We start from the raw sequence: 15,751 nt of genomic DNA, 5'->3' as shown, positions 1-15,751 counted from the left end.
CTGATAGTACTTATTGGTTGTTAAAAACATCAACACCAATTATTTTGATGAAATTCTGGTGATTTTTGCATTCTTTTTTGAGTTTTATCAAAAATTGTATTTATTTCCGAAACCAGGGTTTGGCTGGTTAAATGTTTTTTTGTGGATTGCAGATGTGTTATTACTTGTAGTTATTACTACTCTGGAAGATAATGGCAGCACATTAAGGTAACCAGATAGAAATTTTTGTAATTTTTTCCATTCTCCGACTGTTTTTGCGCTGTATTTGATTTTGTTTTCAGCGGAGTAGAGCTTTTTTGCAGAGTTTTGTATATACAACTTTGATTTATAGCTTTCGATATTTAGAATATTTATGAAAAACGATTTGAGTGAAATTCTCTGACCAAATTTTCTCAGTTTTTATCTCCTGATTCACTAATTTTTCCCTTCATACAAAAAAATGAATCCATTATGTCAGCAGCTTTTTTATTTTGAATTATTTTCTATTGAAATGGGCCCGTTGTTTTGGTTTTGATCAATTTAATTTCTTTCTTTCTCTTTTTAAAAATTAAATTTACTGTTTTTTGGTTGCTGGGCTATGTTTTTGCTTTCGGTCTAACCGTGACTTCTGGAACTTCCCACTTTCTTCGATTGTATTCCAGGACTTACCCTCCTAATTTTTGTCAACTTGGTTCATCTTAGCGTCCCTTTTTTGTTTTTTAGATGGACCTCAAGTAATAGGGCACAGATCTTATACACGCAGCCAAACAGTGGGTGGTCAGACAACAACGACAAGATACAACGAACCAATCTTGGCTGACCAACAATCCAATATTGGGGAGATAATGAGCAGGGCCAGTGCTTCTCTCGGGGAATCACAAGATATGTTTATCAGGCCGTAAGTTGAAGTGTCACGTGCATGTAAGCCGGGCTATTAGATCTGACAATTATAAAAGCTTTGAAAATGCGTCGCTATTACTTTGAAACTCTTTAAGGTTATTCCCAGCTTTAGCTTAGAGCAAAGAAATAAGCATAAGAAGAGATCGGCCATAAAAAGAGGGCAGAACCATTGAGATTGCAAATGGTTGAATAACGTGATGCTCTTTTGAGAGGCGAATAAAATAATTCCTTCTGTATTCACTATTCCTTCTGAAAAAAAAAACGGTTAATTCTTTCTGAAGCAACGATTAACCAACAAAACATAACTGAGAAGCATTGTGGTTCCGAAGTCGAATTATTATGAACAGACAGTGTATTATTAGGGAAAACAGCAAATATCACCGGGACAGAATGAAAACATATGAGGGTTTGCGTTTTAGGTAAATTTCCGGAAAAGGGCAACCGTGAAACCAATACTTTTTTCTAAAAAAAATAATTTGATACTCCATATTGATCTGATTTTATGTTCTTTTTTTCTTTGCATTATAACAGTAAAATTCTACACAAATTATTGTATATTGTGACTTCATCTTTTTTAACGATGGTTTCTAGGTGTGTTATAAAATAATCAAAGGCAATAGGTGTTGGTTTATGTATTTTCGCAAGCGGAATAAAAAGCGTTTTTAACTAAGTAGCGGAATTAAATTCTCAAAAATGAGAGAAAAACAAAAACAACATTTTACAGAACAACTTAGAAATTTGCAGGAAAGATTATTAGATCACGATGATGATTTGATTTTGGGGATGAAAAAAGGCTCAAAAATCAGCTGTATATGCCCATTATTAGAGCGAAAAGACCAAGATACAAGACTAATCTCAGCACAATGATTTATAGTGGGGGTTGCAATGATTACCCACTCCTACAAATCAGTCGCTTGCGATACCATAAATAGTATGCATTTACACTTTTCTGAGAATTTGTTCACGTTTCGTGTGGTATCATAATCATTCAATAAATGATGGGAACATTTTACATCAAATAGTCTCAAAAATTTTATCTCAATGCGCTTGCTCCTCTTGTGTATGACGGAGTTTTGGCACTATTTGATACAAATCTGGTTGTCCTCTCTAATAGCTGTTGGATGTTTTGGTTGGATGCTGAAATCCTCCAAAAAATGTATGAGATGCAATATTTTTTAAACTGCTGCTGCCATGCCTTGATATTCCGCTTCTGATGAAGCAAAAGCAACTGCGGCCTGCTTCTTGACACCCCAATTGAGTGCTGCGCCACGTCTGTTGAGCTTGATGTAAAAGCGTTTCGTTGACTTTCTGTCGTTCAAATCACCAGACAAGTCTGCATCCTTTTCCCCCACTAAATCATATTTAGCTTCTTTCGTGTAAATAAGTTTTATACTTTTTGAGCCTTGCAGTTATTGCAGAAGTCGTTTTCCGCTTAACTAGTGTTGATAAATACGTGCGTTCAGGTTTCTGGACGTAATTTTGACTGTGAACATGACGTCTGTCCTCGTCTCGTTGGCCAGATACAGAAGTAGTCCAACCAAGCTTCTGTAGATCCTTTGATAGTTTCTTCGTCTCTGTTTCGTGTTGCCTGATTTTTCAAATTCAATTCAGCTGGAATTCTTTAGGGTTTGCATTGATCCATTTGAAACCGCTCAAGCATCTTCTCTATGTAGCCTTCTTGGTCAACTGTGACTTTGCCTTCTTACCGTCTGACTCTTAGACTCAGAAACCAGTTTTGTCTCCATCTGCCTTCCATGTGGAATGTTACCTAGAGTGCCTCTGCGACATCGTAGATTTTTGTCTTGCTTCTCGATGCTACTATGATGTCGTCAACACATACCAAGAGGAAGGTGTGAACATCTGTCTCTGCTCTTGCGAACAATCAATCAACTTTTCTGCTTCTGGTGAAGCCCGGTCTCATCAGGAAAATTTCCACTGCCTCATACCAGTTGTTAGCAGCCTCTTTTAAAGCATTATTTTATTTATTAAGTCGAAATGTTAACATCTCTCGATCTGATCCTTGTTTTACAAACTCATGTAGCTGTTACAGATAAACTTCTTCCTCTATTGCTGAGTGCAGGAAAGCAGTCTTGACATCAGACTGGTGCATCACGTGGCCCTGCTTCGCTTATAGTTTGAGTAGAATCCCGAATGTCTCTGACTTACCGGTAGGCGCAAAATTCTTAAAGTAGTCCAGTCTTTCCTCTTGTTTGAAACCCTTTGCCACAAAGTGTTCTTTGTATTTTTCCACCTGACCACAGGGTCCCATTTTCACATTGTGGACCCATTTGCCCGGTATGGCGAGTCTGCTTGTGGGTGGTCGCACTAAGTTTCAAGTCTTGTTGTCTTGGATTGTTTTGTCTTCGTCCTTCTTCGCCCGGTGCCACTGGTCCCAAGCGTCACCTTGCTTAGCTTTGTAGACTGTTTTGGGTTCCGCATAGTCCCCTCAGTCACAGGAAGATGGGTCCGCATTTCTCAAAAAGAATCGGGGAAAATTCCTGCTCGTGTCCCTCGTCTGGTCTCTTTTCTCTCCGCTTGCTCCAGTGGCTCTTCATAGAAGCCAATTTTTTCTGACTGTGAGAAGTCTTCTGTGTCACTGTCTTCCAGTGACTCTAAGTATCTGAAATTTTCTATTGTTGTTGTAGATCCTTCATCTATTGCAGCCTCTTCAACATCCGGGGATTCTCGCCTCAGTGTCGCTTCTTGAGGCTTCTCGGCGTCATGCCACTCCTCTTTTACCACAGTGGATATAGCCTGTTTCTTTTTGTTGCCATCGTCTTGATGACCATCATCTGAGTGCCAGATTCCCAGCTGCTATGGTCCCTCATCTGGTAAGGTAGGCTTGCCGTCTCTGTATTGTCAGGGATTGAGCCCACTTCAGAATCTTTGATAATCAAAGCTCGAAATGCCAACACCTGGCGTGATTTGGGCACATGCACCAGTTGTCCGCTGTCTCCTTCAGTGAAACCCTTAAATTTCCTCCCAGTGACTTTGGTTCACGTTTGCTAGCGTTGGCAAGCTTAGGTTTCATTCCTCGCATCAGCTCTGCGGAGCTTTTTCTCCTTGTCTTAACACAAAGTTTTTGATCCCTATTGCGTGAAGATATGGTGCTCCCCAAATCATATTGGGACGTCCCAAGTCAATCAACAGGCATCTTGTCATCTCCAGTAGTGTATTGTTGCAGCTCACAGCCCGCCCTTTCGGTTGTGGCGTCTAGAGTAGATTCTTCTCCTGTAAAATGCCTGCATCTGAGCATCATATCTTGAACTGCTCTGTGAAAAATTGTTTTGCGTTATCTTTCCTCAGCTTCTTGAGCGTGCCACACTGTGCACAAACTTCCCATCAAAACTCCCATCACCTCTGTGAACACAAAGGTCCCATCACGTTTGATTTCCCCGATTTCTCTGGTGGATTCCTGACAATATCCTTTTGGTTCGAACAACCCAATCGTTTGTTCCACCTCCTTGCACTGTCAAGTTTTACGCTGTTGGAACCCATCTTGATTTTTAGAATGCTGCAGGATTAGTAAAACATAGTGTCACGAAGCTACGAAGCTGTTTCCTTTGCCAGAAATGAAGCTGTGCACCCAATCCTTGCATCTGGAAACTGACAAGAGGTTAGAGGAACAGTCAGGCACTCTCAAAACACTTGAAATTTCATTGGGATTCCCCTTTGTTTGAGGTTATGCAGATGCCCACACAGCCTCTGCCCACCACTCTGGAAGCCTCTCTGTTAATTGAACGGGTTCAAAATCTAGAAACGCTCCGTTTTTGTTACTATCTATTCTGTTCATCAGCATTTCTGCTGTCTTTCACTTAGTAAGAGCTGGGACCCTTGCCACTAATGTTTGACACACTGCACTGACTCATGTTTGACTTCATCGTTTGTATGCCCTATCTAGGTGACCCTTCTCACCACATTTAACGCATTATGCTGTCTTCTTCCTCCTGCAGTTCCTTGAAAAGTGTCCAGGGATCCAACACACAAAACATCTTCCTCTCTTGGGTCCATTCTTCAAGTCACCTTTTACTGCCAGTTCCACTGATTCATTTTGTCACTTCCTTTGTACTGTGCTCTTATGGAAATTCTGCAGCTTTTTCGTGAACTCTGTGAAAAATGTTGCAGGTCTAAAGCTTTCTTGTATAAAAAAACCGGCGTCTCCACACTCTGAACCGGTGTCTCCCTTCAACACTATCGGCGTCTCCACACTCTGAATTTTCTCTTCCAAAACTTTCCTAGCTTTTGCTCCATCGCCGGTCCCGTCATCTCCCACGCAGTCATTTTTCACCGGCATGAGGTTTCTTGAATGTAGAGTAAGTGCCAGATGGCCCCGCACATTGTTTGTTTTTTTTTTCCTGAATGTCTGCAACTTCCTTCAGTAACTTGAAGTTCACCATCCGATCATTGCTCGCCCAATTGGCTAGTGGTGCAGGCTCATTGGGTTGCTCCTCTGTCCCAAGTAATGGTTTGTAGAGTCCCTTCGTCTGCATCATTGCCATAAATTTTGTGCTCCAGATTGGAAAGTCCTGTGCCTTACCTGTGTAGATTAGCAGCTTCACTGTCTGTTGGTCCACCGTAGTTTGAGTTGGTAAAACCGTTTTGAAAAGAAAAATAAAGTACTAGGCAGAAAAAGATTATGATTGTTAACAAAAAATGAATTTTGTTTCAGAAATTAATGTTTACTTCCAAAAGTGCCGGGCCCATAAATTGTTGTGTTGTGTATTTTTGCCAGCGGAATGAAAAAACGTTTTTAACAAATTAGAACAATCATTTTCTCAAAAATGAAATAATAACCAAAAAGATATTTCGCAGTAGAATATAGAGATTTACAGAAGAGATCTGAATACTAGATCAAGAAGGTAATTTAATTTTGGGAAGAAAAATCTCAAAAATCAGCTTTTATAAGCCCATTATCAGTGGAAAAAAATCAAGATACAAAATTAATCTTAGCACTTGATTCAAAATGGGGGTCGCAAGGGCTACCTAATTTGATTTTCTTCCAAAATTTCCTAGAAATCTGTAGCAAGGGATGCCATTCGTTGTCTGCATTTAAACTTTTCTGAGAATTTCTTCATGTTTCCACTGGCATCATAATCAGTCAAAACTTGCTCCGAAAATTTTACATCAAATCGTCTCACTCCAATAATAGTTATCTAGATTCATCAGTTTTAACCACTTTTTTCCAAGGACCATTTATTGACTAGAAAATCTTACAATAGGTTGCTCCAATATGAAAGAATAATAATGCAATCATCAAGATACTGTTGCATAAATGAACAAAGAATTACGTCAGATTTAATATTCGAAATTCTTGGATTAATTTTATATGAACTACGTGAATTGAAAATTTTGACAGCCAATCAGATCTTTTTTATTTAGACGCGCATTGCGACAACTTTTCGCTGATATTTGACAGATGTTATATTATAATATTTGTATGACAGATGTAAAATATTAGTGCAAACTAGAGAAAAACTGAATGATAACTTGGTGGAGTTTTAAGATACCTAAAAATCTGGTGATGTATAATGATAAGGTTAAAAAATTTATTACAATTCCATACAACCGAATCCCGGAAAATTACAAACCAAAGTTTAGGCTATTTGTTGCGCGTAAAGTAGCCCTTTTCGATCAATGCAATACAATTTTACCAAGTTTGCGCTAAAAGTCTATGGTTGATTTGTTACTATGGTTTTTTTAAATGGACCACATGCCTCATTATTTGAACAGCTAAAGACAACTATCTCAAAGTTGGTTAGTACAAATCAGACGTCGAAAATTGTTTGTCTCTTTCCGAAGAGCTGCTCTTTTTCTGTACACGTTCGTTTTTGGTTCAGGGCATCTGTTCAGTTTTTTCGCTGATTGTTCTGATTCTTGTACCGTCTTCATCAGGGATAAAATGCGACTCAATGCAAGAGATGTCCAGGACTGACCATTTGGTTTTTAACCATTACTTCGCATGATGTGTCGCTTCATTTAGGTTGTATCTCTACTTAATGACACTGTCATTCTTTCCATTTATCAAATTTCTGCATCTGTTTTTACTTGATTCGGAGGAGTTGCTTCAGGTTGAACTGTCCAGGGTTTTTTATTAGAACTCCAGGGGTTTACATTCGAACTCGTGAATTTTGACGAAGAGTTTGACGAACCCAATTAATGAGAAAATAATTCGAATGTTTGAAAAGTGGCATTGCATGAACCTGGAGTTTTTGTCTGGATTTAGTAGTGAGAGGTGCTTTTTTGATCTCAATCGACAAGGTAGTTTTTCTTTTTCGGCGAGAATTAGGTTTTATGATCCCTGATAGTCCTTCATTCTCAATTGCAATTGCTTTCGTTGACTATCACGGTTCTTGCCCAGTACTGGTTCAGGTTCTTGAAAATTTGTTCTCTGTTTATGGCCTCTTTGGGAAGTTTGTCGGTTAGTTTGCCTCTTCTGTGACTGTGGTCTCCGTTTTTTTTGTGTTCAGGGTTTCTCATTTTGCAAAGGGTTTGTCTGACTCTTTGGTAGAAGTTGTATGATCCCATCTATTATCCATGACTTTTTTCCCCATTTTTTGACCATCAAGAATTAATCTATTTTAATCCTTTGTTTTAACCAACTAAGCTGTACTCCGTTGTACCTAGTAGATTTGAAACCAATACAAGTTCTTGACGTTTCAGATTTTTGACAGTTTGAAGTCTTTTCAGGCTAATGGAGATTTTCGTGTTGCTTTGATAATCCTCGTTGTTTCTGTTTTTTTAGGGGAATGGCTCTTCATTTTAGAGTTCCAGCTCAATTAAGTGCAAATATATTCTTGTTTTAACAAATTATGACTATCGGACCGGACAGTTATTTTTTCCAATTTAGAGTTTTTTTACTTCAGGAATACGCTTTAAATGGAGCTGTAACCATTGTGCCTTTTGGTGACATTTCTCCTTTGTTACCCAGCTTTCCTTTGATTGTTCTCGTTGCTCTTTTTGTCTTTCCGATAGCTCTATGTTTCTCTGCCGGTTAATGGTTCAGTTGTACGTTTTTATCCCAACACTTTGAATTTTTTTTTTGATGATTGGACTACCTTGTCATATTTGAATTGTACTTGGAAATTACTGTGTTTCTGAGTAAATTATTATTAATTTTGTGCGTTAGTGCCGATTGCATTATTGAATACTTCGACCGTTTTATACACTAAACAACGATTAAAACGCATATTAGCCTTGCACAATATGTATTGATGTCCTAATATCTGTTAATAAGTACTGCTTTGAATGTGCTAAAGGTGTTGTACCTCCTTTTGGTCATTAATAGCCGCACAGCGATAGCTGGGGCTATTATTGGCCTTCTCTTGGTTTTTTTTTTTATTTCGTCGTCATGATTTTTGTTACGACCATATGACGTCACAGCCACTTTTTGTTCATTCGTTCATGCAATTTCAACTGAATTGCATGTGAGACGTCATTTTTCGCTCTTAGTGGAGCGAGTTCTTTTGTTCATGCGCGTGATTAAATTTTTGGTCACACTTGACTTACCTCACTCTCAAAATTGACTTCCTCACTTTGAAATTGACTTTTATTTACTTTAATTCAAAGAGATGAGGTCAAATGGGTGTGTGTCACTCTAAATGAAGGTTATTTGAGACCAGCTAATAGAGGCAGCAATAACTTTACAGATTTTTAATCAAAATATAACAGATCAGCCTTCAATGAAAAGACGAATTTTTTTGGTCTGTCTTTTTACTGTTTTTTTTAGACTGCCGATCTACGAATCTATTGCGGCTATTTTCTGGCAATCTGCCAGCTATGTTTGAATTTTGGGCCTGCGCATTTCATATAAATATCTTGAGTTGAGTGCAGAAGTGTTAAGTTTTGAAGCTTTGACAGTGAACGGCTTAAGACTTTTACCGATATCCGTACAAGGCTTTCACGCGATTCTGCAATTGCGATGAATTTAGTTTTTTCAATAGTCCGCTTTGTTCGGTGAGATACATCAACAATCCCAATCTGAACTGGATAAACGGCGTGGGGTACCTCTAGATATGTAAGGCACAAAATGGACCGAAGTGCTAAAGGTTCATCAATACAAAGACAATCGTCAACGGTATGTAATTCGTTACACAATTCAAACAACCGCCCGGATTAAACAACCAGTATAACGCAGAAATTAAACATGATTTTTCCATTCGGGAATATATTCTTATTCATGCACTGTTCATGACAAATTATATCATGGCCATTATTGTAAAACATGAAAACCTGATTCAACACTTCACCGCGCAAAAACATTACTGCAGTTGTAAACATTTGTTTCAAGTGCCTTTATATCACGCCGGCTTAGGTTTCTATGACCTTTGAAGATAAGCCGCATGCAGCAATAATTACCCGCGTAAAAGCTTAATTGATTTCCTATGAGCTTTGTACATGTAATACGGCCTTTCAACTGTGCGCAATTCCATCCGCTTTTACAGAAGGGCTCATAAATGCTGCAATAACCCCAATTCGAAGGGGAATAGTGTACTTGGCACGGTGCACGAATGATGAATGCTGGCATTAAACTAAGATTCTTTTTGTAATTTTCAACATGAGGCTATAGGGGGCTATAATGGGAAAGACCCAATTACATATACCCAATAACAAAGACCCAGTTACAAAGACTTAATAGTCATTACATTGTTATTCAATTTTCACCGCCGATTCACCATTAACAACTCTGAAATAGCTATAACACAGAACAGTTATAACAGATCCCGTTATCAGTCCCCGGATCGTTTCGGTTTGTGCCCCCCCCCCCCCCCCCTCCAGTACGTTATGCAAATAGTTAATCGCAGCTCTCGGAATTCGAAGCAGAAGATTGAAGTATTCAACTGAATAACTATCTGAATTAACCATCTGAGAAGAGAGAAGATTGAATTAAACATCAGATCACACTGACAAATTGTCCCAATTATTTACTGAAATAGCTATTTACTGAAATTAACCATCTGAGAATTGAATATTCATATTGTTTTTATTCTCATGTGAGTTGGTCGAAATTTTCGAATTGAATAGCATGAATTTTTGATGTGAAGCTTAACAATCGCGTTTACATGCAATTTGTACTGGGAATTCAATTTTCATACTTCCCTTTCACTTCAAATTCAAAGGTCATGATCGCATTATAACTGCGCATCTTGAGGTAAGTCTGGCAAAAATGAGACCAGACGGAGGGAAGAGTATAACTCAGGGAGGAGTTTTTATAAACCTGGGTTTCTGCTCTAAAAACGATTATACAGCACTGCAACTAGTCAGTGATAATTCAAAAAACCTGAGACAGCTCTGATTTACTATGACCCGACACTCCGGGCGTTTTCTTGGTTTTCCGTCCTTCTTTTTCACTTTTACATACACAATTTCAAAGTTCTCGGCGAAAGTTTTCTTTTCAAGTGAGTGTTAACTTGTTCTTTGCTTTTTCGCGTAGTTAGATTTCCGACGTCATTTTTCGATTTTTTTTGTATTACATAAATTTAATTCTTCAGCATAATTCTATTATTATAAACAGTCTATTTGTCCATTTTTGTTTGTTAAAGTCTGTAGAACTCTATACAATTTTAAATAATGTGGAGCGGCTTGCTTTATCTAGAGTTTTTAAGTTTGTATGTGCTATTGAGTTGTGTTGGGAGAGTAATGTTTGCTGTACCATGCCTATGTTTTTCATCGAATTTGGTTGTTTGGTGTTGTTGTTGTCTTCTTTCAAGTTTGCAGTTAAAAAATATTCAGCATCTAGATGAATGTTATCTGCGGACAAATTGGGCTATGTGGAAATAGATTCTACAAAACTCATTTCGATAGCAATAATATTTTGAATGGAAGGATAAAAAAAACAGTAATCTGTCCTTTCGTCCTGTTAAGCGTCTCCGATAGGTTTATTAGACTTGTGTGAAGTTTCGTTATTGATAATAAAGGTTGGTTCAAATTTGGAATCGTATTCTGAATAAACAGTGTTCTACAACCCTTATTAGTCGTAATAAGTTGTATTCGTTTATACTGTTATTTTCATGGAGAATGTTAGAGAATCTCAATGCGAATGCTGCACTCTTCCAGCAATCTCGGTAACTGTTCCATCGATGCCCCTATATTCTCAAATGATGCGTCACATTCGAGTTTGCCTTGAAATTCCTTGTCGATATACGTGTTTTCCATTATGTTTATTGTCTCATCTTGTTTCAATTTAAAGTTCAAGTTGTCTTCTTCGGGGAAAAAAGGTTTCACTTTTCTCCAAGAATCAATCATCTTGTTTTTTTAGTTTTTTTTATGAGGTGATTGAATAAACCTAAAAATTGAATTCCTGTCTTCGCTTGTAGATGGAGACTTCAGTTCCTAGATAGCAGCTATTTTGAATTTTAAAGGTTTTTCCAGTTTTTAAAATTTTCTGGCCAAAAGTTTGAACTTGTTGTGCAGAGAATTTGATTTCCTTTATTGACATTTCGGTTTTCTGTCGTCAAATTTCTTACGGCGTTTATCTATTATAGCCAGAAATTTTTTGATGCTATTATGATTCATCTAAAAAAAACAATATGTTATGGCAGCTCCCATCAAGGTATTTAAAATTTTACAGGCATGTCCGTAAGGGCGTAAAATTTTTCTAGAAATCCTTATAATCCAGTTGTTTTTCTGCCATCAGTTTGATTCGCATAGGCCTTTTGTGTTTTGAGCTACGTTACCCAGTAGGACAGCGATTGATGGCATTCGAACCTTTTTTTATTCAGTACTGATCTGTTTATCACTTTTGAATCACGTCTTATTTTTTTTTACTCTTTTGTCTTTTTACCGCAACAAGGTGGCTCGGTAATGTGCGATGGCACATAAGGTTCCGACCCCGCTCATCCACAATTTTGGCATAATTGTCTACCAAATGAGGAACAGATAGAAAAACCCAAAAATTATTTTTTGCGAATCCCAAAAATGTCCAAGTCTTTTTCAAAAAATTCTGTATGAACGATAAGATAGCCTCCAAAGCAAATAACTCAGTGGAGAAAAAATTGATGCTTTAGATTGCTGTAATATGTCAATATTAAGAAAGCGAGTCAAGACGAACAGCAAAATCAAACAACAACAACAACAAACATTAATTACATCAAAAAATTTATGTCCCTCTAAAAAACAAAATTTAATAACAAAGTCAACATACCGTCAGATAAACCTAAAACTAAACAAAAATAACTTATAAATGACCAGAAAACATTTGCGACCAGTCCATAAAAAGGTTTGGTAACAATTATACAAAAAAGAACAAAAACAGTAAAGTAAAAAAAATTAATTTATCTTTTTGAAACAGTTAACTTCAAAGTAATAAATACCATTAGGAATCAATTAATATTACCACAAATTTACGATTACCACTGTTTCTATAGAAGGGCATTAGGACCTGTCCTTATTCATTTTTTAAAGCGGCTAAAAAGAACAACAAAGAACAAACAAAATTTCAATTATAACTTGCCAGAAAACGCTGTCAAAACCGTCAAGCCAAATTTTGGCCTTAAAAATATATTTGATTGCGCCTTCTTCAAACAGCTATAATTTAGTACGTGGCCATTCATTAGTAAGACTAGGTAACAAGTAGACAAAAAAAGCGAAGTGCTAAATTATGTAATACTTTAAATTTTTTTTTCGAAACAAAATTACATTCAATGTCATGAAAGGCATTAATTACAAAAAGAGCTTTTTAAATAGGGTCGTTTATTCATGAAAAGGACGCCCTCGAGACCTGTAATTATCCAGAATTTTTCTTGCATCTACAAAAAGAACGTCAAATATGACAAAAAGCAAATTAATTTACTTTTTTTTGTGAAAAAAAAAGTCGAAGCCAGTAAGGTCATAACAAATTCTTTTAAAAAAAAGATTTTGGGACACCAATCCCTTTTATTCCCTTGATACCCATAAATTCATATTTGACCTGTAATTAAATAACGAGATTAGGTAACAAAAAGAAACATAAAAAGAACAAAATTGCGAAGTTAAAAAGTTTTTTTTTAAATATTGGAAAACGATTGTTTTCAAAGTCATGAAAGCCATCAGCTATCTACTAATATCAGAATATCCGTTCTTCTATTCTTCCATGAAAATCCAATGAAAGCTATCACTATACAGGAAATTTCATACGACCGAAACGACAAAGTATAAATGACAGTTAGAGACAAAATTAAAAAATTCAATTGATTTCTTCAAGAAAGAGGCGTCGAGGCCGTTAAAACGATGATGTATATCTTTCAAGATTTTAATATGTTCAATTGTGCCTCATTTTGAATGCTAATAAGGTGACATGAGAACTGTCAATAATGTGATAATGTGACAAAATTAGAAAACGTGAAAAACTGGCAAATATCAAAACAAACAGAAATCTGAAATCTTGTAGTATCAAAGCCAGAAAACAATAACTTCAGGCTTAAAACTGCAACCGAGCTTAAATGTTAAATCAGTAGAAAGAAGAAGCAGTCTTTCTTTGCTGACACTAAGCTGGAAGTTGAACAAATTAAGAAAAAAATAGAGGAAAAGTTAAATAAGACATTATTTATTGAAAAGTCAATTATTTTTAAAAAAAAGAAACGACCATAAACTTTCAATTAAAAAACTAAATGCATTCGCTTAGAGCTGCTTAGCAAGCGAATTGGTTGGACCTATCACTCCTGAGCTTTGATTTGATATGTTCCGTTCTTTATTATTAAAAAAAAAGTCTTTTTTTTTTTAAAAAAAAAAGACCGACTGATTTAAACCCAATTTTTTTTGGATTATAATAGTCCAAGAATGGCCCAAAACTAGCCCTGCTAAAACTTATTGTCCGTTAGGAACAATTGATTTTTCCAATGTTGTAGATATAGATAATTTGTTAGTTGAAAACTCAAAATAAATTCTGCGTTTTTGATATTCAACTAGTAAAGTTAGCAGAAAACGGCAACGTTTTAACTACAGTGCACTCTCAGCAGACTCTGAAGTAGAAATAGCCCCCATCTGAGTCTACAAAGATTGTATGAGTGTTGTTTGGGGGTGTACTGTCGGCAAATTTAATCAAAGTGGACTAAAGTAGCTTATTTCGTACTGTTTTTGATGAAAAAGGCTAAATTTTGAAATGTTTATCCAGATTTTTTGACCAAAAAAATTAAATCAAAACAATCAACAATGCTTGTTCGTCTTCAAAAATAATCAACGACACTATTCTTAAAAATTATAGCAAATGTTAGCAAAATTGACGAAAATTTAGGCAAAAATTCCGGAAAATGTGAATAAAAACAACGTGAATTCACTCTTCTTTTCTCAGAAGTTTAAACCTCGATAACTTCCTGTAGAAAACGAAAATTAGAAAAATCTGTTTAATTCCATTTTCTACGCTGGACGAGCTTTCTAATGATACCAGTCTCAACTCTCTACGATGAATATATCGAGCGGCGAAAATTCACGGAACAAAAAAAAACCCATTTGAGTATATAGTTCCTCCCCCCTCAAGAGGGTCGGAACAATTACTGAGTGCAGTGAAATATTGGTCGGAACAATTATCCAGTGTTTTGATATGACCTATATCGTTTAGGTGCTTTGAGTCTTTTTATACTGTTCTTTCTCTAATGTTCTTGACTGATAGCAATTATTCTTCTCTTTTGCTGTAAGATTTCAAATTTTTAATGAAATTGGTAGTACTCAATGATTTTTTTTCTGTTTTTTCGCGTCTCGATCTTTGTTTTTTAAAATCTGTTCAAAGTTTTTTTTCAGCGGGGAAAATAGTATCATGAAAATTAAGAATTGTGGCTTGACTTTTGTGTTTTTGTGAAATTGCATTTTCCAAACTCTGAATTTGGTCAAGCTTCAAAATCGCTCTCTTTGTACATTTGACTACCAGTAATGGTTCAAATTGGGGATACCCAATTTTTGCGTGTGAGGTTGTAAAAAACTTGCCAATATTTTGACATTAATATTGAATGTAAATTCCTGCGTGCCTTGATTTGTTCTATTGTGTGATTTTTTCTGGCATATTTCTTCTGGCGCTTTGATGGAGGCTGTTTACATTGGGAATTAGAGCTACTAAACTTCCTGAGTCCATTAGGATTTTTGCTGGAATCTAATTGTCTGTAATACTAGCATTTTTTAGATCAATCGTTTTATCTCCAATGTCATTACCAAATTTTTTCCTCATTTACTGGACTTCGGAAAAATGCTAGCTAAATTTTGATCCAAATTATAGTTGTAGTTGGTTAAATTGGTAATTCCAGACATTTCCTTTTGTTCCGCCATGCTAAAGTTCCTCTATGTAGTTTTGTTTTGTTTTTTTTTCTTGTATTTTGCCTATTTGCGCAAACTGATTGTTCAAACCGCACGTTCTGCACTTCTGTTATATTCCTGTACATATTGCTCAATTTTCTTTTTTCAAATACTTTTGAATGTGTGGTACAATTGGTTGTTTCGTTGGATAAAAAACCTGGTCCTTAATATCTTAATTTATCACCTCTCTACAACGTTTGTTTTAAATGATGTTTGAATAGGTAAAGGGCTTTCAAAGAATGTAGTTTATGTAATCGTTCTTCTCGCAGAATTTGTCTCATTGCTAGTTCTAGTGAATCTTTTGAGCCCATTGATTCCTTCAGAAACATCTTTTGAATGTCTTTGCTCAACTTGTTTAGTGTACAAACTTCTTTTTAGCTGCTTGTCTTCAATTGTTTAGAGGTCAAGTTCTTCTAGATCTCTAAGATATCAAGGAAATCATTCAAATTGGTTGGTTTTTGTTGAATGTGTTTATCATGTCTGATATGTGAATAATCATTGAACAGTTTAAATGAAAGAGTTTGTAGTTTATTACACTTCTATTTCCGACATGATCTGTGCTCATTTTTCAGTTTTTTTGTACAAACAGGTTTTAAAAATCAGTTAAATTAACTCA

At 36.2% G+C, this 15,751-nt stretch overlaps 1 protein-coding gene across 1 annotated transcript in view; it reads left to right on the top strand.

The window, feature by feature from the left end:
* Positions 1 to 15,751, top strand: part of LOC142340886 (uncharacterized) — a 50,617-nt gene that overhangs the window by 1,479 nt on the left and 33,387 nt on the right. The window contains exon 2 of the mRNA XM_075391654.1: positions 703 to 877. Within this exon, the coding sequence (XP_075247769.1) occupies positions 703 to 877 (175 nt within the window). The remainder of the gene's footprint in view (positions 1 to 702; positions 878 to 15,751) is intronic.

The sequence above is a fragment of the Convolutriloba macropyga genome, chromosome 6 (genome assembly GCF_964194025.1).
Source record: "Convolutriloba macropyga chromosome 6, txConMacr16.3, whole genome shotgun sequence".
In the NCBI taxonomy this organism is placed as follows: Eukaryota; Metazoa; Xenacoelomorpha; order Acoela; family Convolutidae; genus Convolutriloba; species Convolutriloba macropyga.
The sequence above is the reverse complement of the archived record's forward strand: the minus strand, read 5'-3'. Positions and strand labels throughout refer to the sequence as shown.